Genomic DNA, 27,166 nt, shown 5'->3' with positions numbered 1-27,166 from the left:
GCGCCTTGAGTCGCCTTGTGGTGAGATATGTGCGCGTTATAAATTCTCGTATTATTATTATTATTAAATGAAAGTCAATGTATCTGTGATTATTGGAGCTGCCATTTTTATAATTTTTGCATCATATATATAGTGAGAGCGAGGGAGGGGACGGGAGACAGAGAGGGGGAGGCAGTGGGAGAGACAGAGAAGGGCAAGGAGAGAGAAATGAGGGGAGGGAGGGAGAGAGTGGGAGAAAAGGGGAGGGCGAGAAAGGGAGGGGGGGGGAGGGAGATAGAAGGGAAGGAAGAGATAGTTGGGATGGAGAGAGATTGGGGTTCTGGGTTGGGATAGTTTGCGTTTGCAAATGACTAATGTGTTTGTTCACGTGTGTGCCAATGTCAAACTACAGGTCAATCCGAACAAAAGCAATGCAAAACGATGTTAATAAATCATAGATTTATTTTTGGACAGTCGTAACAATCAGATGGCAGATTCATTTCACTAACAACAAAATAAAAGCAAACATCCTTCAAATGTGATATAGAAGCGGAACAAAAGAAAACTGTCCACTGGCTCACATACAGCAAACCCTGCAACAGACCATTAAATCAAGAAAGGGTTTGCTTACAACGGCTGCAAGAAATCAACCATTTTTCCCTGCGTGTCACAGATTTATTCCAACGTTTTGGCCAGTTATTCCTTATTATTTTAATTCTTGCTGTTAATGCCTTCTGGTTGGGTGTGACCTTTATCACCGGTAGCTTACTAGTCGCACTATATTACTGTTGATTCAAAATCTCCTGCCTAAGTTCTGCCCAAAACGAAATACATTGCGTGAGCAGCATTTGTTCTGATTAGATCTTTGATTAGGAGGACACAAGTATGGCACAATCTTTACAATCATCAACCCTTAAAGCTGTAAATGCAAACTGTCTTCTCAGTTCAATACATATTATGCTGAGCTCCTCACCCCTATTTTTACGAATCTTGTCCTCGTTTTTTCCTCTGTAAATGAACATAATCAAAGCATGAACTATTTTCACAATACAGTAGACTAGTCACTGCATGTACTGGTTTATCTCAAAAGCATTTATATTGAAAGCACAAGCACAATGATTGTCCCACATTTGAGTTTTGCGCCTTTCTTTCTTTCTTTCTTTACTTTATTTGGTGTTTAACGTCGTTTTCAACCACGAAGGTTATATCGCGACGGGGGAAGGGGGGAGATGGGATAGAGCCACTTGTCAATTGTTTCTTGTTCACAAAAGCACTAATCAAAAATTTGCTCCAGGGGCTTGCAACGTAGTACAATATATTACCTTACTGGGAGAATGCAAGTTTCCAGTACAAAGGACTTAACATTTCCCTTCCATTTCCGGCCCTTTCGTGGGCGTGAACCTACCCGGAGCGGCCAGCTTTCCCATGACTAATGAGTTTTCCTTCTATAATTGACTCCTAATGGCCGTTAACCTGTCTGACGCGGTCAACGGTCACTGATTTTTGCCCTAAGGTGCCCCTCTTACTCGACAGGAGCGGCCACTTAACGGCCACTTGTCACTTTCGCGGGCGAGCGCCTGTGGTGTGTGTGTGTGTGTGTGTGTTGTGTGCACAGACGGCACAGCACGAGCAGACGACATGAATACTTACGCATATGCGCATGCGCAAACTGTAAATACAGACATGCGCATACATGTACATTTACGGCAGTCACTTCCGGATCGATCACAGCTGATGTGAGTTTGAAACACTTGTTTATCTGACACTCAAATACATATATATAATAATCCAAACAACACACATAGAAACATACGAAACAATAGCTTAGCCAGGACGATCGAGTTAAACACGCAAATAATTAAGATGTATAAACGAAAGCAAAACTAACAGAGACAATGAATCGGCGGCTCATGGATGATCGCTTTCTTTTCATGAAAACTTGATCCTGTTTTGGGGTTTTTTTTGGAGGAGGAGGGGGCCTGTAATGGACGGCCACCTGATATTTGCGGTCACCTTTGCAATGACTAATGGGTGACCGGATATTGTAGGTACTACTGTACCTTACTGGGAGAATGCAAGTTTCCAGTACAAAGGACTTAACATTTCTTACATACTGCTTGACTAAAATCTTTACAAAAATTGACTATATTCTATACAAGAAACACTTAACAAGGGTAAAAGGAGAAACAGAATCCGTTAGTCGCCTCTTACGACATGCTGGGGAGCATCGGGCAAATTCTTTCTCGTCCCAACCAATATGGGACTCCCCCTAACCCGCGGGGGTGGGTTTTGCGCCCACCACCTCAGTTCTGGGAATGCAACAACATACATGTATAGTTAAATGCTAGCATCTGAAGACTTTACCACCATAGGCATTTTAGCGCCTATAACGAAAAATTAAACAAAAGCAAAGCAACACGTTCAGCTTTTTAACAAACAAACAACAACAAAAGAAGAAGAAACAAGTCGCGTAAGGCGAAATTACTACATTTAGTCAAGCTGTGGAACTCACAGAATGAAACTGAACGCACTGCATTTTTTCACAATGACCGTAGTCCGCCGCTCGTGCAAAAGGCAGTAAAATTGACGAGCCTGTTTAGCGCGGTAGTGGTTGCGCTGTGCTGCATAGCTCGCTTTTCTGTACCTCTCTTCGTTTTAACTTTCTGAGCGTGTTTTTAATCCAAACATATCATATCTATATGATTTTGGAATCAGGAACCGACAAGGAATAAGATGAAATTGTTTTTAAATCGATTTCCAAAATTTTATTTTAATCATAATTTTTATATTTTTAATTTTCAGAGCTTGTTTTTAATCCGAATATAACATATTTATATGTTTTTGGAATCAGAAAATGATGAAGAATAATATGAACGTAATTTTAGATCGTTTTATAAAAAAAATAATTTTAATTACAATTTTCATATTTTTAATGACCAAAGTGTTTAACCCTTTGACCCTCAGCACCCAGAAGGAAATTTCCCCAAATCTGGGGTACTTCATTAGAAAAATCATATTAATTAATCTAGACCAATCAGATGTAAACAGGATAGTCCTTGTGTACATGTTCATCCATAGGTCCTAAATCAACACTTTCTGCGACCCTATCATGTCTAGCACATTCACCACCACCTCTGCTTTGAACACGACCACCACGACCACGCCCTCTCGGTACTGATGTACTTGTCGAAGGTATATTCTCCTCAGAATAGTCAGAATCAGACTCACCGTTGTCAGGTTGTTCAACATAAACATTGCCTTCTTCGTCGGAACTTTCCTCATCGCTGACATCTCCATTACCACATCAAATATAAAGCGATGAACGTCTTCCACATCATACCTACGCACAAACCTCGACGCCATCTTGGATCACATGAAAAAATCCTGAAGAAAAACCTCAAAATACACACTTTAAAATCGCTTTTCAATAACACATGGAGGCAGCCATTTGTAGTAAACTCACGTGACTGACCATGTGATAAAAGTCATGTGATTTGATCATGTGACTAGCGTGAGGGCTGTATTTAGAACAGTGACCTCACAGCCGCGCGTAGATGCGCGGCTGCTAGCGAAAGGCTTAAGCCTCCAAGCTGAAATGCAATACCAAAGTCCGGCCTTCGTCGAAGATTGCTTGGCCAAAATTTCAATCAATTTTATTGAAAAATGAGGGTGTGACAGTGCCGCCTCAACTTTTACAAAAGCCGGATATGACGTCATCAAAGACATTTATCGAAAAAATGAAAAAAAACGTCTGGGGATATCATACCCAAGAACTCTCATGTAAAATTTCATAAAGATCGGTCCAGTAGTTTACTCTGAATCGCTCTACACACACACACACACACCACGACCCTCGTCTCGATTCCCCCTCTATGTTAAAACATTTAGTCAAAACTTGACTAAATGTAAAAAGAAAGAGTGAGAGGAAAAAAAGAAGAAACCTGCTGTCTGAACCATTGTGAAAATGAATAAAACTAAACAAGGACATCTCACTCAAAAGATTCTTATCAACAACCCCTTCCCCCTCTCTCTATCCCTCAAACAAATCATACACCATTTTCAAGTCATGCCAAACGTTCTAACCCTGTGATCACTCTATTTCAACAGTTGACAAGAATAGCATAATAGCCTCTTCATATTGAACCCAAGAACTTACAAACTCTTTCACTTTCTGACTTTCATGATGTTAAAAAAGAATTAAACTTTTCTGCAAAGCTTAAGCAAGCGGTGGCAATACATCCGACTAAAATCCTTAAAAAGAGCAGAAAAAAAGCATATACTTGTGAGTTGTTCTTTGCTACTGGTCACAAGTGGGAGTCAGCTCACACGGACGCATTTTTTCAATACAGTCCAGGGGAGAAACTGGTCACAAAGCACCCAGTACATGCCAGAGAAATAGGAGAATCGGCACAATCAAAGAAAATACCAAAATCATTCAATAGATATGGAAATATTAAGATTTACTGTGAAAATGCCAGCAAAAATGGCATCCAAAAACGGGAACGCACACTTGGTGCGTCTTTGAAGACTTACCTCCCGTTCTGTGTTGTTGATAATAGTCGTGTTTGTGCTGTTGTTGTTGAAATAGTATCTAATAAAACTGATGCAGTTCTTGAAATGTTGCAAATTATTGTTGTCTTTGTGAAATGCGAGTGTTCTGAGGCGTAATCTGCATACGGCTGATGTCCCACATAGGGTACCCCACTTCGATCAGCGTATCACTCCAAATGAGCTTCATAGCAGAAAAGCAGATACACTACCAACACACTGCATAACAGATCTACAAGTCTGAGCCAGAATCATTGACATTTACTTTCTGTATAAAATATTGCAATCAAATTTGTTCACGATGTCCCACAAATAACGCAGGTTACCCTCGCCTTCGATTCAAAGTAACTCCAATCTGACTTAATTACAATCGAAACGCAGATGACGAACTGATTCACCACAAATTTGTGGTATTTTACACACAAATTTCAACTGTGTTGTTTCGCGATAAACAGCCATAAACAAACAAATGTGGCGCCGTCACGTCGCCTTGGAAGGAATAACGCAGGTGACCAAGGCTTGTTTCCGATACCTGTCTGATTAAAATCATCGTTTTTTCACGAATGACGGCTCTTTGGCAGATCTGGTGAGTTGGAAACTGTCTATGAATGTTTCATTTAATGTCAAATGCGTACATTCTTGTCGATATTGTTACCTTTGGGCTCATAAATTAAGTCAATCGTCGTATTGTCCGAAAGAGACTTTTGTCAGCATAGAACTTACTGTGCTTTGATCATTGACTGAGAAGAATCTTCCGATGACACTAGTTCATTTCACTACGCGACTGCAGATCTGCAAGGAAACTTATGGCAGGGGAAATAAGCTTAACTGAAGACGAATAAGCGGAGTAACTGTTCTTCAACGGATTGCTCTCACTGATCTAAATATTTAGATCTTGTCGTCTGCGTAGTCTTCGGTCGTGTGAAAGTCACATCTATTTCGACTGTGTGCATCGATCCGTGTAGTGAAATGTTGATCTTTGATGATTTGGCAACATAACTTCGCTAAATGTGCTTCGAGTGTATCTCCCCGTTAACCGCATTTGAAAACGTCTTTTAACAAGACCATGTTTCGACAGCCCAGACGGGGAGGATCCTCGATAGCTCACAGGGTATATAATGTTTTCCGCCGTTTTTTTGAAGAATCCTTTCAAATTTGCCATTCCAAAAGTACCCTATGACACGACTCGAGTGGCAAAGAACATTCTCTGCAATTCCTGTCTCAGTCCGTGCAGCCGTTTCGGGTCCTATCGTTAGCATACAAACATACACACAGACACACAAGAACCAGCTTTAAAAGTTAGATTATGTAGGAACCATGTGAACCAGTGATTTTTTCTTATGTACAACAGATACTACAGTATTTCTGCTTTATGAAAAGCAATATTTCAAAAACAAAACTAGAGATTTGAATTTTGACCACTTTTCCCCCTTTCTGTCACCAGTACTGAAGAACAACTCTGGTACAAAAGCTCTATTACATACTGCATATGTATAGACCTAATGGTGTAACATAACAAGAGAAGCATGCACTAATATGTACCACAAGCGTTACATTATAAAAGAATACAATGCTGCAAATAACCATCATCTAAAAGAGAACAACTACTGAATTCTTTCTTTCTTTATTTGGTGTTTAACGTCGTTTTCAACCACGAAGGTTATATCGCGACGGGGGAAGGGGGGAGATTGGATAGAGCCACTTGTCAATTGTTTCTTGTTCACAAAAGCACTAATCAAAAATTTGCTCCAGGGGCTTGCAACGTAGTACAATATATTACCTTACTGGGAGAATGCAAGTTTCCAGTACAAAGGACTTAACATTTCTTACATACTGCTTGACTAAAATCTTTACAAAAATTGACTATATTCTATACAAGAAACACTTAACAAGGGTAAAAGGAGAAACAGAATCCGTTAGTTGCCTCTTACGACATGCTGGGGAGCATCGGGTAAATTCTTTCTCGTCCCAACCAATATGGGACTCCCCCTAACCCGCGGGGGGAAACTACTGAATACCACTACTTTCAGAAACAGAAACTTCATCAGCACAGTGATGCTTTTAGCAGTGATTGTGCCATCAACTTTCATAAACTCTGTAAGAGTCCTGAGCAAAATATTGAAAGGCTCAACTCCTACTCAATCTCAGTATATATGTTCAAAAGAGAAGACGACGGAGAAGAGTTTGCAACTACTAGGTCAATGGTCTATTCCTTCTTCTAACAAGCACTATGCAATATAATATCATACACAAAACTAACCTTACAATTTCCTTTTACAATTTGTTTACAGTGATTCAACCCTGTTAGTCACAAAAGTTTAGAGCATGATTGAGTTATACGTGTTTACAAACATCATTTTTTTTGTCATTCTGTTTAGCACAAACACAGTAACACTTTTTTAGCTCATAAAGGGGGCATTGCCCTGAATAGACGATTTTCGGAAATAACTCTTGTTTTGTATGGGTTGTGAAAAAGTGAATACCCTTGCTTTTTCTCGGGCAAATAAGTTCACGCGTGCTCCTGTCCACGTGTTTCAGACACACCCCTCGCTAGTGATTGGCCCCTCCAATGTTTGTCCGAGTAAAAACAAGGGTATTCACTCTTTCACACCCCCTACAAACCTGAAAGGGTTATTTTCGGAATTTGTCAATTAACCATGTAAAGTTAGCGTCACATACTGAAGGAGCAACTGTTTGAGATTCACCCCAAAGAAATCGTGAACCTCACACAAGGCAAAATTGGATGTACTGCCATAAAGGGAAGGATTTTTACTTCTAAAACAGTGTGTCTTTGGTCAAAATGGCAAAATTATTAGTGTGCCTATCACAAAAGCACATACAAAAATAAAGCAATAACATAGTAGCAAATATGAATATTTTTGTTTGAACAACTGCAGACACACAGCAAAGCATTTGAACACACAAACCCTTCCACGTCTTTTGTGTAAAAATTAATGCATAGATTTGAACAAACCAGAAAAATCAAGAACACAATGAACAAATGCTGATTCACTGAGGAAAAAAGAACCACAATATTACACATTCACTAGAACAACTTTATGAAAACAAATTGTGTCTTCCATCAAGAAATCATTATTATACTGTCAATCTTTCCTTCCGAGACTAAAAATTGGAGAAACAAACGTTTTCATGGAATTCCAATTTTGTTCAATTGTGTGGTTCTCAAAAAAAGCTTGCGTCAGGAAGGGGCAGCAAGAGGACTCGGCAATCACCACTTGAAGTCGAACTTGGTCTTCAGCAGGTACCGGATCTTGATTTGTGCAACATCGTACACAATGTATCTTGGCAATGGTCAAGGAAAGAAAACACTGTATTTGCTTAAGGAGGGGTGGGGGGTTGTTTTGAATAAGGTTGCAAATAAGAATGAAAATAAGGTGAAAAATCTGCCAAAGGAAAGAGAAAGGTTGACAAAACCAGCATAATATTTGAAAACGCTTTCAACAAATGTCACTTTTTGCAAAATATTTCCACAGCTATTGTTCAAAGTTGCTCTATACTAGATTTCTTAAGCACACCGACATCTCTCTCACTCTCTCTCACACACACACTAACACACACTCTTTTTACATTTACCGTATTTGACGGACTACAAGCCGCGACTTTTAAAAAAAAAAAATCGCATTGCGGCTTATAAAAAGATGCGGCTAAAACGTTACCTAAACTTGAATAGCATTCACCTAATGGAAGTCGCCGCGGATTTTCATTTCGCTCGATTAGTGATTACCGGTACTTTATTAGCTCTCTACTCAACTCGGCGCTTTTCTCTTTCTTTCGCGAATCTTCGTTTGTCAATAAGTCGTCGTGACAAGATAGCGTACAGAGAAACACCGAATGTATCAGGATCTCACGCGCGCGAGATTTCGTTTTTTTTGTGTCTCGCGATAGTTGGAGGAGCGAGAGCCGCCATGTTGTGTTTTCGTCTGCTCGAAATGTGCGCAAAAGTCGTAAATCATCCCAAAAAAGCTTATTCTGGGCGGGACTACATGTGTGTGTTGGTTACAAATTGTGTGTGTGATATTTTTCTTCAAACTTTTTCACTTTTCTTCTTTGTTTCACTTGTTTATTCTCGGAGCCGATTTCGCCAAATACCGTACTTTTGTTTGCCTGGTTGTTTTGATTGATTGACATGATCTGATTATATTTTTTTCAACGGCGGCTAATATAGTGACGCGGCCTATACGTGGCTCGTCCCAATTTTTTTGTTAAAAGTCGGGGGTGCGGCTTATAAAACGGTGCGTCTTGTAATCCGTCAATTACGGTAGTCCAGTTTTGACTAAATGTTTTAACATTGACAGGGAATCGAGACAAGGGTGGTGTGTATGTGTGTGTGTGTGTGTGTGTGTGTGTGTGTGTGTGTGTGTGTGTGTGTGTGTGTGTGTGTGTGTGTGTGTGTGTGTGTAAAGCGATTCAGAAAAAACTACTGGACCTGATTTTCATGAAATTTCACATGAGAGTTCCTGGGTATGATATCCCCAGACATTTTTTTTCCATTTTTTTGATAAATGTCTTTTATGACGTCATATCCGGCTTTTTGTGAAAGTTGAGGCAGCACTGTGACACCCTCATTTTTCAACCAAATTGATTGAAATTTGGGTCAAGCAATCTTCGACGCAGTCCGGATTATGGGATTGAATTTCAGCTCGGCAGCGTAAAAATTAGTTAATAAGTTTGCTCATTAAAGTTGTCATTAAAATCGAATTTTCACTAACATATTTAAAAATCATTGCATCATATTCCACAATTTCTCCTGAATTCGAAAATATATACAGTAAAACCTGTCAAATAAGGACACCCTTGGGACAAGACAAAAGTGTCCTTATTCTGCAGGTGTCCTTATTAGACAGGTGCAAGTAAACGGGACAAAGTCAAGTTGAGAGAGAGAGAGAGAGTACTGCACATGTACATTTATAAGAAAAACAGAAGCTGTTTAGATTAAATAACTCAACTCAACTCAAATTTATTAATCCATATGGAAATTATGTTGTAACAATACTCATTTCCAATCAAAAGAATAAGAATGCATACTAAAAAATAGAGAAACATTTAATATTGACTGTTGTAAAACAAGTCTAAAAACTTGTGATAATGCATGTTTCAGCTACTAGGTACTGCCCTGCCTTTGATCTGGCCGCACACACAGATTTTCACTCTGTTAAACTCGGTCACTGACCGGTCACTGACCCCGATGCAGGAAGTGTTTCCTCTCTCAGATATGACAGGGGAACCACCTCTCATGGCAAAAACTGGGTCATTGACCCCTGGGAAGAAGGTCGTGTCTTTTAACAAGGCCACCCAGCTATCACAATGCCTTTGATCTGGCCGCACACATATTTTCACTCAGTTAAAGTCGGTCACTGACCCCGATGCAGGAAGTGTTTCCTCTCTCAGATATGACAGGGGAACCGGTATATGACTTATTATGGACCCAAAATACGTGTTTTACAGTGTAAAGCAGTCCGTGCCGAGACTGACTGTCCGTATTCTGCGAGTGTCCGCTAAGTCCAGTGACCGTATTTGACAGTTTTCACTGTACATATGTCATGTTTACTCTAAAAATGTGCTCAGAATTACAGAAAATAGGTCAAGTAAGTACTGCATTCGCACGCTACACAGAGACGAGCGTGACCCGTCTTGGTCTTTGGCTCTGGTCAGTCAAGAATATCTTATTATGGTCTCGACGATGACTGTTTTTTGGTGTTAATCTGTTACATGTACTTTGATGCCGACAGCTTGACTAAATGTTTTATATTGCTTCACGCGACTTTTTCCCTCTTCTTCTCACAAACACATTAAATTATGCAAAGACACATGCATGTACAGAAGAAACATGTGCACTAGATACATGTGCGAATGAGAGACTGCTTGCACCAGTGATCTGAAAACAGACAAAGAGGTAGTGCATGATACAGAAATAAAGAAAGAAAAACAAGAAACAGAGGGTAAAAACCAGAAAAAGAAAAATACGAGAAGAGCCCCCCCCCCAGCCACACACACATAAAAACAAAACAAAAACAAACAAAGACAGACAGGAAAAGAGAAAGAACGAGTAGAAAAGAAAAGAAGGTTCCATGCAGATGCTATCTTCTCCTCAAATAGTGACTTTTTCTCAAAGGATACTCATTGTACATCAAACTGGAGTAGGGGATCTTTGCTTTGCTGCTGGTTCCCATAGGAACCAGAATACCATCCTTTGTGGTGTAAAAACCGCTTGGGTCTGGGGTCGTCATACCAATACCTGTTGGTACAATAAAACAAAAAACAGTCATTATCAGTCACACAATGCATGCTGATTAAGCAAAAGTAACCCTTGGGTCTGGCGTCATCATGACAATAATACCTGTTGGTACAAAGCAAGGCATGTTCATTTTGCAAAAAGAAGGCATACCATTTACAAACTCCACCAACTAGAATCTGTCTCCATCTGTTTATGGGACCGAACTTCAGCTTTTTGACAGTTGTCAACAATGCACATCTCTGCTTTTAACTCATTGTCTCCCAGGTACGGATATATTCGTACCCACTCATATGGCTCTATCTGACCAGGTACGGATATATCCGCTCAGACGGTTAACTTCAATCGCTTCCTGTAACATCGATCTAACGCCTGCATTCCAGCGTGTTGATACACAGTTAATACACAGTTACTACAATTCTGAGTGACCTGCTGCAGCACAGCTGGTCTCGACCAAAAAAACCTTGGTCAACATAGGCGGGGTAGAAAGTGTTATGGACAAAATTTCAGTGCTCTGTTTTCTCACTGATTCCAGGCACTAGTAAAGACTCCCCCTGGAAAATGTAAATAAAATGGATATTATGAACAGGACAAAAAATTGAAAATCTCATGTCATGATTGTTCACTTTAGCAAACCTTAGACCTGGTGTAAGGAATGTAAGACAAATCAATGCACTTACCCTTTGTGCTGTGTTTTCCCTTGGGAAGTTTTTCGATGTAGCTGGCACCTGTCAGCTCATGCCTGCAAACAACGCCCATTTGAATGTATTCATTTGAAAGAAAGTGAGTTGAGAAGTACATGTTTGTTATCTTCGACCAAACTGTCATCATAACAGATTGAACAATCTTTCAACTCCAATGGATAAATACTACGATTTAAGTACATTCATAAAGGTCAAAACACTTGTTTACTTCCCATGCCAACTATCAAAACACTTGTTTACTTCCTATGCCAACTATCAAAACACTTGTGATTCCTATGCCAACTATCAAAACACTTGTGTACTTCCTATGCCAACTATCAAAACACTTGTGTACTTCCTATGCCAACTATCAAAACACTTGTGTACTTCCTATGCCAACTATCAAAACACTTGTGTACTTCCTATACCAAATGTCAAAACACTTGTGTACTTCCTATGCCAAATGTCAAAACGCATGTGTACTTCCTATGCCAAATGTCAAAACACTTGTGTACTTCCCATGCCAAATGTCAAAACACTTGTGTACTTCCTATGCCAAATATTAAAACACGTGTGTACTTCCTATACCAAATGTCAAAACACTTGTGCACTTCCAATGCTAAACAGAAACACTGTAATGCACACTATGTCACCAAAAACAGAGTAGAATTATTCTAAACTCACATATTGCCCAGGGCAACTTCGCAGAGCAGCAAGACACCAACAGGATCCGACTTGGATGTGCGACAGTAGTTAGCAGATTTGGACACCATGTCTGCGAAGTAGGCTCCCTTGCCGAACATGTAACCAGTCTGAAACAGAAGGCATGTTATAGTTAGATACCCAATGCTGCATACACTGTGAGCTACACATGTAACCAGTCTGAAACAGAAAGCATGTTATAGTTAGATACTCAATGCTGCATACACTGTGAGCTACACATGTAACCAGTCTGAAACAGAAAGCATGTTATAGTTAGATACTCAATGCTGCATACACTGTGAGCTACACATGTAACCAGTCTGAAACAGAAAGCATGTTATAGTCAGATACTCAATGCTGCATACACTGTGAGCTACACATGTAACCAGTCTGAAACAGAAAGCATGTTATAGTTAGATACTCAATGCTGCATACACTGGGAGCTACACATGTAACCAGTCTGAAACAGAAAGCATGTTATAGTTAGATACTCAATGCTGCATACACTGTGAGCTACACATGGCTCTTAAATAGAGAATGAAAACATTTCACCACTTATCAGAATTGTTTCGTCAGAACTGACCCTTCAGATAATTTGCTTTTCCAACACACTCTTCACATTTCTTTCTTTGTTTTCATACTTTTGTTATTCAGTGATGGTCCTTGCACACGGCCCTCATGACTGACATGTGAAAACCTCTGAACACATTATCCCAAAATATTTGACATTATATTTCTTATTTTGTTGAGAAAAAAACAGCTCCTGTTTTTAAAAGACAAATATGTGGTGTGAAAACAATCAAATCTTGTCACAAAAGCAATGCACAACCAAAACTACCCCCCGCCCCCCCCATTCTTTATTAATAACCTAAAGCAAAACCAGGGATGAAAGCTGGTAATTTTCAAGATCAGGAAAGCTGGTTCGCAGTTAAAATGGTCTACTAAATGAAAATTAGTGTATGGATGTATGAGTGTTTCCAAACTAGGACTAATACCAATGGCATGCATGCTAAATGGCGGATTAAATTCTTGTTCTTGTTCTTTTCTTCAGGCGGCGTCTCCTCTTGGGGATTTTGACAATTCAGAAAACCTAACAGGCCATAATGTTTTCAATCACAAATTCTCATTTCCTGATGAGAACAATCCTTTTACTGCTAAACTCACCACAGGCGCTTCAGGCGGAGCGATACGCAGACCCTGTGACAGAATACCGGCGTAGTTAGTGGTGCGAGATCCGTGCCACAGCAGCTGGCGGTTGTGCAGTGCCTTGAACGGCTCAAACCGCTCACTCTCTCCTTCACGGTCAACCTCAAAGATCTGTGGACAGGATGCAAAATGAAGAACAAATACAGTGGAAACCCCAATTTAAGACCTTTGTTTGTTTGTTTGTTTGTTTGCTTAACACCCAGCCGACCACGAAGGGCCATATCAGGGCGGTGCTGCTTTGACATATAACGTGCGCCACACACAAGACAGAAGTCGCAGCACAGGCTTCATGTCTCACCCAGTCACATTATTCTGACACCGGACCAACCAGTCCTAGCACTAACCCCATAATGCCAGACGCCAGGCGGAGCAGCCACTAGATGGCCAATTTTAAAGTCTTAGGTATGACCCGGTCGGGGTTTGAACCCACAACCTCCCGATCACGGGGCGGATGCCTTACCACTAGGCCAACCGTGCCAATTTAAGACCTTCAAATTTCCAAGAAAAGCAGGTATCAAAAGGGAGGAAAATGGAGATAAATTTAGAGATGTTATGAACAGAAAATCTAAGAAAGTAAGGTCTTAAAAAGGGGATAGTCTTAAAATGGGGGGTTCTTAAAATGGGAGGTTCTTAAAATGGGGGGTTCTCAAAAGAGGGGTTCGACGGGCGCAATGGCTTGGTGGTAAGACGCCGGCCTCCAAAGCGGAAGGTCGTGGGTTCGAATCCCGGCCACGCCTGGTGGGTTAAGGTGGAGATTTTTCTGATCTCCCAGGTCAACTTATGTGCAGACCTGCTAGTGCCTTATCCCCCTTCGTGTGTACACGCAAGCACAAGACCAAGTGCGCACGGAAAAGATCCTGTAATCCATGTCAGAGTTCGGTGGGTTATAGAAACACGAAAATACCCAGCATGCTTCCTCCGAAAGCGGCGTATGGCTGCCTAAATGGCGGGGTAAAAACGGTCATACACGTAAACATCCACTCGTGCAAAAACACGAGTGTACGTGAGAGTTTCAGCCCACGAACGCAGAAGAAGAAAAAAGAGGGGTTCCACTGTAGCAAGACAGAACGCATCATAACACAGTGTCAGCTCTGCTGTACCTATAAGATCTATATATGTTTGCAAATGATCATGAAACGCTGATATGAAACACATTAATACACATGGGGCTCTGCAAAGCCTATACGATCTATGGATGATTTGGAAAATGATTATGAACCGGGAATATAGAACACGTCATTAATTCTTGTGGTCAGATTATTTGCATTGCAGGTTGTCTCTCTGGTTTAATGCAGGTTAAAATCAACATGGAGCCTGCTAGTTATTGAGAGAATGGGAACACAGACACTTTCATTTTCTCTTGTGACACAAAATCATTTGACCCTTGTCATACATGGTATTCAGTAAACAACAACAAAACAACATGCATCAAAACTCAAATAAGGAGAGTTACTTGAAGAAAGAGCACACACCTACCTAGCTAACCTCTCATTCCAGTTCTTTTCTGTCATCTGTAGACGAAAATCTAACAGGCCCCACTACAAGCCAGAAAACTGGTGTCTACATCTATAAAGACGCTCAACAGTATGACAGTCAAAACTAAGCAAATAAGTAATCAGGCCTTACATCAAGTACATCCAGACTGTACTGTGTATGTGTGGCAGCGTGTGTGTTCTTGGCGTAATCGCACAGTCGTTTGTAGAGTTCTTCAGACTTGTCCATTGGCTGTGGGGAAAAAAGAAGCAAGTTGTTTGGATCTGCATTCATTTTTAAGCAACTTTTAACACATATATATATATATACATTGATTCCATGCGCCTATGATCCCGCGCGTCACATTGTGACGTAATGTGATATGAATAGAGAGAGAGAGAGAGATAGAGAGAGAGAGAAAGAGAGAGAGAGAGAGAGAGAGAGAGAGAGAGAGAGAGAGAGAGAGAGAGAGAGAGAGAGAGAGAGAGAGAGAGAGAGAGAGAGAGAGAGAGAGAGAGAGAGAGAGAGAGAGAGAGAGAGAGAGAGAGATTTGTTTTGATATTGTCGTCCTAATCTGGAATATTATGAGTGGACTATTTGCGCCTCGATATTTTATTTATGTTCTTACGTTTTATGTTGTTTATTGTAATGCTGTATACACCACACCTAAGTTTCTCCTCGTTGAGATAATAAAGTGTTCTATGTATATGTCAATGTTTAAGTTCATCAGCTCACAAAATGCAGACTAATAATTCCACTCTTGGTAAAAAAAAGCATCTATCATATTTCTTCACTCCACTTTTAACCTGTTCGCTGCCAGAAAATGTTTGTATACAAAGCATTACCTGCATTTATCTGCTTTGACAACTTACAGTGTGCCTTTGACGTATAAATGAATACACCACACACACAAAAATTGTTTGTTGTTTTTCTTCTTCTTCTATTGTTGAGTTAATAAATGTTGTTTTACGCCCTCATGTTACCTCGACTTTAAATGAGATACACAGGTGTATGCCTGTTAAGGCATAACCAGCCACTTGCACTTATGGCAGTTGGAAAAACAGAGATCTTTTATGTGTCACTGTGGTGACACAGGGTAGGGACATGGATACCGTCTGAGTCTGCACATAAAGTTGACCCGTGTCCATCCCGGCCGGGATTCGAACCCATCACCCTAGGATCACAAGTCCAGTGCTCTACCCACTGAGCTACCTGGTCCCCCATACAGTCATCTTCAGTCTAGATCATAGCCTTGTCTCCTCAAAACTCACCTCCAGTTTACAATGCAGTTTCTTGTAGTGACTGCCAACAGAAGACTTTTCCCTCATACAGTCATCTTCAGTCTAGATCATAGCCTTGTCTCCTCAAAACTCACCTCCAGTTTACAATGCAGTTTCTTGTAGTGACTGCCAACAGAAGACTTTTCCCTCATACAAAGTCATCTTCAGTCTAGAACATAGCCTTGTCTCCTCAAAACTCACCTCCAGTTTACAGTGCAGTTTCTTGTAGTGTCCGTCAATGGGATCTTCGCCTTCATCCCCGCCTCTCAGCAGGCTGTAGGCCACCTCGATCTCCAGGAGATTGTCCAGCATCTCCGTCTTCATCCTGATGGCTTCTGCAGTGTCCAGAATTTTCATCTTTCCCATGCCGAAGTCGTGGGGGATCAGTGTGTAGAATCTGTTGGTGGCGTCCACAAACTGTGTCGGTGTGCCCTTCTTATCCACAAGCTGTTCGGATGAAGATGATTGAGAAAATGAAGGAAAAAAAGGGCAAAACTTCTTCCTCCTTCATTTATGGGCACAAACTCCCACGTTTTTTTTACGTGTATGACAGTTTTTACCCCGTCATTTAGGCAGCCATATGCAGCTTTCGGGGGAGAGAAGGTGGAAACAAATAAAAAAGAAAGGGAAAATGCACTCAACAAATCATACATGCTATGTATAAAGCATAATGAAAATGTTTGACATCAGCCCCTTTTTGAAAGCTCAGGAGTATTTGATAAGAACTGGCACTGTTCTTGAAGTACACCTTGGTGAAAGAAAACGCAAATTAAACCTAATTCTCTCTCAGGGGAAACAGATGTTTCTATTATTTGTCACTTTCTCTATTTAGTCATGATAAACATGGTTGTAATCTTATCAAAAGGTAGATTTTAAATGAGACAAGTTAAGCATCAGAAGACTTGAATCTTTCTGTGAAAATAAACACACTCTGTTGCAGTAACTTTAAGCCTTACCCTTTGTAGCTCTGTGAGAATTTTGTAAGCAGATTCAATCTGTCGCTTTGACAACTTTCCAAGAGGCATCTTCTTCATGTCAATCTGAAACAAACAAAAAACAAACCCATAAAAAAATTGCATTACAGAACCAGCACACTCCTAATGCCATGTCACATGCTACTGATCTGATACATTTACTCAAAATCATTTCTATCAGTTTGAGATTGGTATAGATAACAACTGCTGCGGACTGTTGCACAGTATGCATACCCAAGTAACATTGTCTTATCTATTATTTCCTTTTTTCGTTCAGAGAAAAAAATTACTGGCACTTTTGGAATGACAGTTAAGTAGACTAAATACAGACAGAATTGCAGACCAACAAAAAAAGTTACTTTTTCACGTCCAGTTAAAATGTCACCTCCCCTCCCCTCCCCTCAGTTTGTTACTGAACATTGCAACACATCACCCTTTTCAAATATGAACATTAAGAATAAGCCACACATACTTAGCCTCTGCATATTCAGCAAGGCCACTTACTGACTCAAGGTATGAGTTACAACTAAAGACAGCATTGGCCGATAGTAAAACAAAATTTGTTCGCTCCAAAGACCCATACCTCAAACTCCAACATGGCTTTCTTCATCTGGTCGACGTCAAAGATCTTACAGATGAGGTCTTGCAAAGACTTGGGTAGTTTGGACTTCGAACCGGTCATCGACAACTTCTGGATATCATCTTCTTCCTATAATCAAACAAGAAAGAAAGAAATTGGTGTCCCATACATGATGCTGTAACTTTTGAATTTCTATCAAGAGATTTTTAAAAGACTAGCCTCTTGTTTTCTGAATGCTGAGCTTTCCTTATTTGTATTCCAGGATACAAACTGAACTCCGAAATGTTTTCACCATGGAACAAACAATCCCATTTATAACAGCGCTTCTTTGGTCTTCTCTTGACATCTTTGCGGTCTGACCAGAGTCACTATTAATGTAAAGAAGAAACAAGTGCTCAGGTCAATGAGCTAAAACAATATTATTTTATAAAAGTTTGAGACATGACATAATTCACGAACACACATCAACTAAGAGCTAAAAATGTCTTTCAAAACGTATGGACTGTCACTGACAGCCTAAAAGGAGGACTTCTAAACTCTATAAACTTAATCAAACATTTCTTGTCTCAGGGTTACATTTCAACATGTACTGCTTCAAGATTTTCAGCTGATCATGCAGACAACAAAATCACAGACTCCCAACCTGTCCATAATCAATTTGACAACAATAACACTTATACCCCATCTGCCCATAATACAACAAGAACAGTGACACTCCACCTATTCATAATCAATTTGACAATAAAAATGCAGACACCCCATCTTTCCGTAACCAGACAACAAAAACGCTGACACCCCACCTGTCCATAATCAATTTCCAGAGGGTAGAACTTGCTGGGTTTCTTCTTGAAGTCTTTGCGGTCTGCCCAGTCATTGCCAGTCTTCTCCAGGTAGAGTTCTTTGAACTTGTCAATGGCGCTGTTCTTGGACCCGCACCGCTCAACCTTGGTGCCTCCAACCGTGGTTCCCACTCTTCCCCATGATCGGAACAGCCAGTAGCTGTACAGAGAGATTGGACAAGAAGAACAAAGAAGATTAGCGCTTTTTCAGAACTTTTCATTGCCCTCACACCAACACACCCACTAAAAATTGATTTCTGCCAACCCCCTACACCTTTAACTGCCTTGAACTCATTGTCTCCCAGGTACGGATATATCCATACCCACTCATATGGCTCTATCTGACCAGGTACGGATATATCCGCTCAGACTGTTAGCTTCAATTGCTTACTGTAACGTTGATCTAACGCCTACATTCCAGCGTGTTGATACACAGTTACTACAATTCTGAGTGACATGCTGCAGCACAGCTGGTCTCGGCTAAAAAAAACTTGGTCAACATAGGTGGGGTAGAAAGTGAAAAAACAATTTCTGGTTTCTCGCTTGTCCTGTTCTCCAATCTAAAGGTTTAACTGTGAACAACTGACGGGCGCAATGGCCAAGTGGTTAAATCGACAGTGGGTCAAGGGTGGAGATTTTTCCAATCTCCCAGGTCAACTTATGTGCCGACCTGCTAGTGTCTTTTCCACTTCCGTGTGTACACGCAGGCACAAGACCAAGTGAGAACGGTAAAGATTCTGTGATCCATGTCAGAGTTCGGTGGATTATAGAAACATGAAAACACGCAGGACACACCCCTTGAAAGAGGAGTATGACTGCCTTAATGGCGGGGTGAGGGGGTGGTGTGGAACGGTCATACACCTGAAACCCGCTCATGTAAAAACACGTGTACGTGTGATTGCAGCCCATGGATGTAGAAGTTAACAACCTTTAAAGAAAAGAACCCCTTAATGAGGTGTGCAGTCACATACCTGTTGACCTTGTCTCCTTCCAAAGCCTGCAGTTTGTAGAAGGAGTTGGTACCACGGGAGATATCCACCAGTCCCAGCACAGCTGTGAACAGTTCGTCTCCCTTGCCCTGTATCACGTGAGCCGTTTCTGCCAAGCCTGCATGTCACGTGCAAACAGAATTATGTTAGTATGGACAGTTCTTAATGCTTCTTTTTCGACTGGTCCCTATGCTTTTACAAATGCTAAAACATATCAACAGTTTTGTTAACACAGGAGCAGTTCCCAACTAACACCCAAAGCCAGTTTTCTTGTTTCTTCCCAGTCATCTTTCTTGCATTCTTCACATTTTACGATAAGCACAATGATGAGTGACTGGCCCTGCCACAATTCCGAACTCCCCCTTGTTATCTGAGAATGCATCTGATGCAATTAATAACATTCATTAATTGTAATACAGAAGCTCACCTGACTCTGGATCAACTGCAGCACCCCCTTTCACCATCATCTTAATCTTGGCTGGAACACTCTTCGTGAACCGTTCCTCTGAAACATATCACTGCTATATTACCATAAGATAACTAACATGGTGACAGTTCCATCTACAATCATCTTCACCTTGACTGGAAAGCTCTTCGTGAAACATTTCTCTGAAACATATCACTGCTATATTACCATAAGATAACTAACATGGTGACAGTTCCATCTACAATCATCTTCACCTTGACTGGAAAGCTCTTCGTGAAACATTTCTCTGAAACATAACACTATTACATTACCATAAGATCAACTAACATGGTGACAGTTTCATCTACCATCATCTTTATCTTGGCTTGAACGCTCTTCGTGAAACATTCCTCTGAAACATATTCCTGCTACATTGCCATAACTTGATGAGATCAAATAACATGGTGACAATTCCATTTCAATCATCTCCATTCACAACTTTGTTTTTACGGATGCTTTCACAGACACAGTAATTTTTTAAAGACACAATGTGCAGTGATCTACATCAAAGAGCAGACAGACAGACAGACACAGACAGAACGCCGTAATGCATTTTTCTACTTACCATCCTTCTTGGACATTCCACTCTTGGGAGCACTCTTCATTGGACGCTTGCCAACTCTCTTGTCAACCTAAGGTCAGAGAAAAAAAACTCACATCAATGAAACTGTCCTCCAAATTATACACAAAATGGTCACTCTTGGAGCCTTCCAAACACTGGAAAGCCTCCGTGTATCTTTCAATAAGCAGAATGAACCTTGTAAATGGTATAAAACTTTAACAGCCTGGTCCACCATCTAGCTGATTTAGGCTAATAACCACTGTCATATTGTACAGACAAAAGCAGTGTTATGAGATGGAATCAACTGCTTAAAAGTATTCTGCCTTCATCCTTTTTGTAGCAAACACACAAATAACAAACCAAACCAAAAAAAGCCAAAACAAACCTAACAAAAAAAGGTTTGAATTAACCTAGCACACAAAAAATGCAAGGGACACTACTCACATCACCCCCCCAGGAAGCCAGGTTCATGGACTTGATGAGGTCCGCCACACTGTCCCCTTCCTTGACCTTGTCCAGAAACTCTTCCGGAACCACCTGAATGTCAGCCGCCTTCACCTCCTTCATGCCTTTGCTCATCTTGTCAACCTCCGCTGTAAGTAGTTGGAAAAGAGAAAGAGTAAATACAGTGGAACCCACTTTTAACACCTAAAAAAAATCTCGGAAAATCAGGTCCGAAAAAGGAGGGAGTAACACAAAGAATAAGTCCTTTCCTTCACGCCTTTGTAAAGATCCATAAATTCAACAGAGTACACAAAAACAAAAACAAAACAGAACAATTTTACCATACATTCAAAATCTGATTTCAACAGCTCATACCTTTAGTACTGATGCAAGCGGCAGTCTTTGACTCTGGCTTGGAAACCACGACACCGCCCAGGGCATGGATTACCTTGGTCAGCTCACCCTTGGTCTTGCCGGTCTTTCCGACCAGCACAAACCTCAGGTCATCCAGCAGCTTGCTGGTGCTGGGCCTTGAACACAGTGGGAGAAGCAAACGTGACCATTAGGAACACAAAGATATGAACAGTTTGTTTCTGATGACAACGCCTACAGAGGTAAGGACGGTAGGTCAGTTCTTTTGGTGTTGTTTTTGTATTATTGAATTTTTTTTAATTTTATTTACCCAGGCACATGTGGCTCTTTATTAGCAAGAAATTGTGTAAGCTGTGTCCCATGGATGTTAAAGAAAAGTAACTTTCCTGTTAAAGTCTGCAAAATCGAGTTGTTTTTAAAAAATATTTTTAAAACAGTTTTTTGGAAGGGTCTAACAAAATTCTAGAGTCGGTCAGTGAATTGGAAACATTGTGGTGCAATGCGGTACCTGTGGTGAAAGGACACTTTTAGGACCAGCCAAAATTTCCCAATCACTGCAGGTGACCTAGCTGACATGACCAGAATATCTTGGTCAAAATAATAGACAAAGGGACAGGAGAAGGTGTCCTCTTGTTTAAGGTCCACACATTGCAGGTACACTATAGATGCACTCAGAAATACTACCAGTTGCTTGCTGGTGGTAGGCATATGAACACAAGGTGCAGATAAGGCCAAAAAAAAAAATAGGTGTGGTTACGGTAACATAGCCAAAAAATATAGGGTAGGAAGGTAGGCAATCACTTTTTATTTTTTTTTACTTTTTTTTTCTAATGTGTACAAATTAAACCTACTTGACAGGGAAATAAGTGTGCGACTCGGGCGCTATCGCTTTCATTGCGTTTTCTGCACTCGTTTTCTTGTGTTTTTTAAAAAATTTTGACAAATGTAATAAAAAGTTATAGGGTTGGCCCCTAAAAATAGGGTAGGTCGGGTTACCGTAACCACACCTATTTTTTTTTTAGGCCTAAACAGTGAGGAAAATACAACGGTACGGAACACGTTTGATTAGAAACTGTACAGCCTTACCCATCAGTGGAATCCGTGGAAGAGCTGACTGGCCCCACATTGGCTGTGATCGTCACTGTTGGGAACGCACGCTCTCTCTTCACATATTTGTAACTCTTTCTGAAAACAGTAGCAAATACTTTTGAATAATTCAAACACACCATGGTTCACGGGGTACCATTAATACATTCATTATTAGAGTGTCACTGAAGAAGAAAAAATGTCAATAGAAGTGTTTCAATCGCATACTCTAACTCCAAGAAAGAGATTATAAAATCATGACAACAGTGTTTAAACAGCTGACAATAAGAAGATCCCACTGACTCTACAGACCAAGGATACAAGTACATGTACAGGTCGATGCAGAAGCGAGTATAAACAAAGTCATCAGTAAATTTCTAACAACAAGTGATGAAGTCTTCTTCAGATGTAGGACTAGGAGGGAGATGGTAAAGTAAAAACTCACCACTTAACACCAAATCTTGTTTTAACATATTAGACTCTAAAGCTAAGTTACATTCATCTCATATTAATTCTTTGTTTGTCTGTCCACTATAAAGACCATTGGTTCCTTGTACATGTGAATGTTTCGTTTTGTCAAAAATTAAGTGTTCCAATAACCAACAACTCTTTTTTTCATTTCATTTTCAACATGTTAGAGGTAATAATTAATTCAGATTCTGAATGTAGCCTTCCGTGTTGACTTACAGGAATGGCACGTCGTGGAATTCTTTTGGCACTTTGAACGCCTTGCGTTTGGGAACCTTGGTAATGTGCATGCACTTGGTCCACTCTGTTACGTTGCCTGTGCACTTGTAACCCTCAGACCTACAATGAAAAAATTAAAAATGAAACATCTTAACCATGCTCTTGTTACTGAAATATCTTTAGAGTCTTTTTTCCGGCACTACCCATATCACCTTCAACAAAGACTGGTAGAAAATGAATTGAGAGTTCGTCCCATGTAAAAGAAAGAAAGAAAGAAAGAAAGAAAACAAGGAGAAAAAAATGTATCATACAACCTTTTACAGCAATAGTTTTGCTTCAAATAAAATCCTAACTTTGGTTCCCTACTTCCTCCCTTTCTTGAAGTTTTCTTCCTGTTTTGCTTTCCGGTGATTTACATATTTTGGATACTTCCACTACAATCTGAACCCTAAGGTCTCTTGAATTTGATCCAAAGATGTTGGACAGCACTACATCCCACTTTACTAATGTACAACATTTTTTCACAGACTCACGAGTACACAAGCTGTCCATCTTTACATTCAGAGCAGGGGTCAAGGGCACCAAAAGCCAGACAGTCTGCAGCTGCATCCAGCAACTGCAAAAGAATGAATTATGCATTAAGCTGACATGAAGTACACAATCTTCCACTCTCATAGTAATAGCAATTCTAAGGCAGGAGTAGATACTTCTCCTAAAGTGCCCCAGGTGCACTGAAAAATGATAGAATTGTCGTTTAATTGTAACTTCACAAAAAGTAGCTTCATCCCATTTCTTCTTCTTCTTGTCGTTCGCCTTTCCCACTCGAATTCCAGCTCTGGAGATAAAGCTGGTGGTCTTCTGCAGAGCCTCCACTGGTACTTCATCCAAAGATACCATGGGGGACTTACTCAGATTGGAACTGTTGCATGCTATCTTAAACATGAGGCAAAGGTTTTCTCATAAACTTAGCATTAGAAAAATGTATTTTTTACAAGTAAAATGACTATTTCTAAGAATACTCACCTCAATTTAACTAATAGGAGTTACCTTACTTACGAGTGCTAGACTGAGAAGCGTCCTATGTTACCAGTACTAGACTGTAAACAAGGTCGCTAACTCTAGATTTCCGTCGGTATACCATTTAGGGGAGTAGTCTCCCTTTGTCGGTAGTACCTCTCTGCGCATGTGCCAATGCCCATAATCCCCAGTTTCAATTCGAAGCTATTAAGTCAATAGCGGGGTTGGTGGGAGGGTCTCTGGTTAAATTGAGGTGAGTATTCTTAGAAATAGTCATTTTACTTGTAAAAAATACATATTTCTTTCGAATACATCACCTCAATTTAACTAATAGGAGAATAGATAACAGGCTGGAGGGTTGACTTTCGATCGGTAATCTAGTGTCACCTCACCCGACTCAGCCCATTTGTCCGGAATCCCCCCTGTAAAATCGGGGGAAGAAAAGGATAGATCATCGGACTGAGAAGCAAGAAATCCTGAGTCGGGCGAGTGGCAAGTTGCATTGTTGCCACTGTGTCAACTTGCTCCAGAAAGGGACAATCGAAAGAAAGTCCCACCTGTCAATGTAGAGCTGGTTTCTACTCGATGGTCGTTACTATTCCTCTGATCACTTGTCTTTATCAATGTTGGGTTATGGTTATGACTTGCCATTATGCGCCTTGAGCGACCCAACTCCCCAGCAACGTAAAGTTCTGCAGGCGGATCAGGTGAACGACCTAAAAGATGAGGAATGGTCAGAGATAACAATTCCTCTAATACCTTGAACTTATCACCAAGGTGCGTCTCTGCGACTGATCCTCCATTTAAGGGAGATTGACAGAGTTTCCAGAGATCCTGTAGAATTCTGGTCTGAGGCACCACTTTCCATGGTAGGCACAGATACCAGTGTAAATTCAGGCTGACTTAGCTGTTCCTCCTGCGTGACAGGAAGTAAGCGCAAGTGCGCTCAGCAGTACGGTCACTGTCTGCACCTTTCCTGTGCCTGTCTCAACGCATGTGGGGGCTATAAGCCTACCCTTAATGGTTATAGGTACCATTTGTCCTAGAATAGCCAGTGAAAGACAGCCAGCTGTATTGCCTTTACCCAAGGGGAAAACCTGCTTCTTACTTTGAAATTCCACACTTATAGCGTGAGGGGGTCCCCAGTGACCATGGGCATCTCTGAGCCCTTATTGGCTGAATGACCGCTCTTGTCTTACTCAAGAGGGTGCCATGCCTGGCATGCAACTCACTGAGAGGTCCCATTTGTGATTTCAGCAGGACCGTTTTCTGGCTTGATCAGCCAGGTCCTTGATCTAGGTTTTCTGTAAACATGGTTGTAGGTGGCATCTGCTGGGTTGTCTGCCCAGCATAGGTTTTGTGGGTTCTGGGACACTCCAGATTTCTGTAGAGCTCACAAGTTCTTAGATGACTATGCAGTGATGTTCTCCGGCCTATGGCCGAAGGTGCACTATCTTGGGCTGATGCAAAGTTCTGCCCCCTGGTAGTTGAACTCACAAAGATGTCTTATGTTGTGATCTCAGTAGTACTTCTGCCTAGATCACCCAAGTCCATATCTGGATTTTCAGTAGGCGTGGCTGCGAGCGGCAAGTGTTGCATTGTCTGACCAGCATAGCTTTGTGAGCTCTGGGGCACTTCAGCTGTTTGTGGAGCTGAGCTCTAGGGTGACTATGCAAAGTTGTTTTCAGGCCCCTGCCTGAGGCAGGAGGTGTACTCTCTTGGTCTGATGCATAGTTCTGACTTGACAAAGGTCTTAGTCAGCACCCGAGTTGCCACGTTTCTCGCCCAAAAACGACGCGTAGCCGTAGACTGGGAGTGAGTGAGATAGGCTGGTGTGGTATTCCTGGCTCCAGCTAGGATCTCACTGTGTCTCTACCTCAGGCTCTTCGAGCGAGGGAGAAAAGGCTGGTGTGGTATTCCTGGCTCCAGCTAGGATCTCACTGTGTCTCTACCTCAAGCTCTTAGAGTGACACAACTTATACTCACCCAATAACCTTGTGTCACCGTAGACTGGGAGCGAGGGAGATAGCCTTGTGTGGTATTCCTAGCTCCTGCTAGGATCTCACTGTGTCTCTTTCCTCCAGCTCCTTTAGCTTTTGAGTCCAGGCATCTGAGAGTCTACATATGGATGGGATGGACACATTCACCCACTGTCAAAGGTATTGCCGCACTCATTATGCCTTTCGGGGGAGGAATACCTCTAGGTCTTATCTCTGTGGTCCAGGGATCTTAGAGCTCCAGTTGTAAGAGGCAAACGAAGCTTGTCCAATTCAAGGTTCGGTTGGAAGGGGTGGCTGAGCCTTCCCAAATCCAAGTGTGTCTGTGGCCGTACCCAATACCCCTAAAGGTAGAGGAAGCTCTACTTGTTCCAGGAAAATTTGACTCAATGATGGAGGGACGTATGGTTTACCCAGTCCAAGATGTCTGGCAGCACTAATCAATCCGCATGGGCTGAGAGGTCCTCCTTGATCTATGAAATCTGGCCCATGGATCTCATAGTGCGGATGGCTGGCCAGACCTCAGACTATCTCTCAGTGTCCTTCCTGGAAAGTCCATGGAAAAACGGGCGGAGTCACCTCGGGAGACATTCCCTCTTTAGTCAAGTCTGTCCGTCTCTGAAGCATGACGTAGGTTGAGTGCTGTCCCTGTTGAAGGGTTTTGCCTTGACTTGGTTTGTTTGTTTGCTTAACGCCCAGCCGACCACGAAGCGCCATATCAGGGCGGTTCTTGACTTGGTCCAAGGATGATAACCATGAGGTTTAGTAGCCTAAGGACTGCCTGACCCTGGGGTAGGTTGTCTTCCAAAAGCTGCTGATCATCTCAGGGGCACCTGCCCAGTGATCTTAAACGGCCCATCCCTTCTCTAGGACGTCTACTGTCGTCTCTCCTGTTGATGCTTCTGCCAGAGTTGTTACCATTATCAGTCGAGATGTGACCTGTTACAGGTGTCGGACATCCTCTGTTGAGTGTCGACTGTACAATCTGACATTTCTATCATCATCCCCTGGCTGATGCGGGTGTCAGAT

At 41.3% G+C, this 27,166-nt stretch overlaps 1 protein-coding gene across 1 annotated transcript in view; it reads right to left on the bottom strand.

Moving 5' to 3' along the window:
• Positions 1 to 423: 423 nt before the first annotated feature.
• The window catches only part of LOC138953537 (poly [ADP-ribose] polymerase 1-like), a 58,191-nt gene continuing 31,448 nt past the window's right edge, over positions 424 to 27,166 (bottom strand). Inside the window, exons 8-26 of the mRNA XM_070325376.1 lie at positions 23,657 to 23,739; positions 23,124 to 23,243; positions 22,437 to 22,535; positions 21,354 to 21,508; positions 20,979 to 21,127; positions 20,538 to 20,604; positions 19,934 to 20,011; positions 19,489 to 19,624; positions 18,479 to 18,677; positions 17,682 to 17,807; positions 17,081 to 17,164; positions 16,326 to 16,571; positions 14,998 to 15,096; positions 13,330 to 13,482; positions 12,148 to 12,275; positions 11,461 to 11,522; positions 10,666 to 10,783; positions 2,040 to 7,829; positions 424 to 1,301 (exon numbers count right to left, since the gene is read on the bottom strand). Of these exons, the coding sequence (XP_070181477.1) occupies positions 7,757 to 7,829; positions 10,666 to 10,783; positions 11,461 to 11,522; positions 12,148 to 12,275; positions 13,330 to 13,482; positions 14,998 to 15,096; positions 16,326 to 16,571; positions 17,081 to 17,164; positions 17,682 to 17,807; positions 18,479 to 18,677; positions 19,489 to 19,624; positions 19,934 to 20,011; positions 20,538 to 20,604; positions 20,979 to 21,127; positions 21,354 to 21,508; positions 22,437 to 22,535; positions 23,124 to 23,243; positions 23,657 to 23,739 (2,175 nt within the window). The 3' untranslated portion in view covers positions 424 to 1,301; positions 2,040 to 7,756. The remainder of the gene's footprint in view (positions 1,302 to 2,039; positions 7,830 to 10,665; positions 10,784 to 11,460; positions 11,523 to 12,147; positions 12,276 to 13,329; positions 13,483 to 14,997; positions 15,097 to 16,325; positions 16,572 to 17,080; positions 17,165 to 17,681; positions 17,808 to 18,478; positions 18,678 to 19,488; positions 19,625 to 19,933; positions 20,012 to 20,537; positions 20,605 to 20,978; positions 21,128 to 21,353; positions 21,509 to 22,436; positions 22,536 to 23,123; positions 23,244 to 23,656; positions 23,740 to 27,166) is intronic.

The sequence above is a fragment of the Littorina saxatilis genome, linkage group LG17, assembly GCF_037325665.1.
Source record: "Littorina saxatilis isolate snail1 linkage group LG17, US_GU_Lsax_2.0, whole genome shotgun sequence".
Taxonomy (NCBI): Eukaryota; Metazoa; Mollusca; class Gastropoda; order Littorinimorpha; family Littorinidae; genus Littorina; species Littorina saxatilis.
This window is presented reverse-complemented; position numbering and strand designations above follow the sequence as displayed.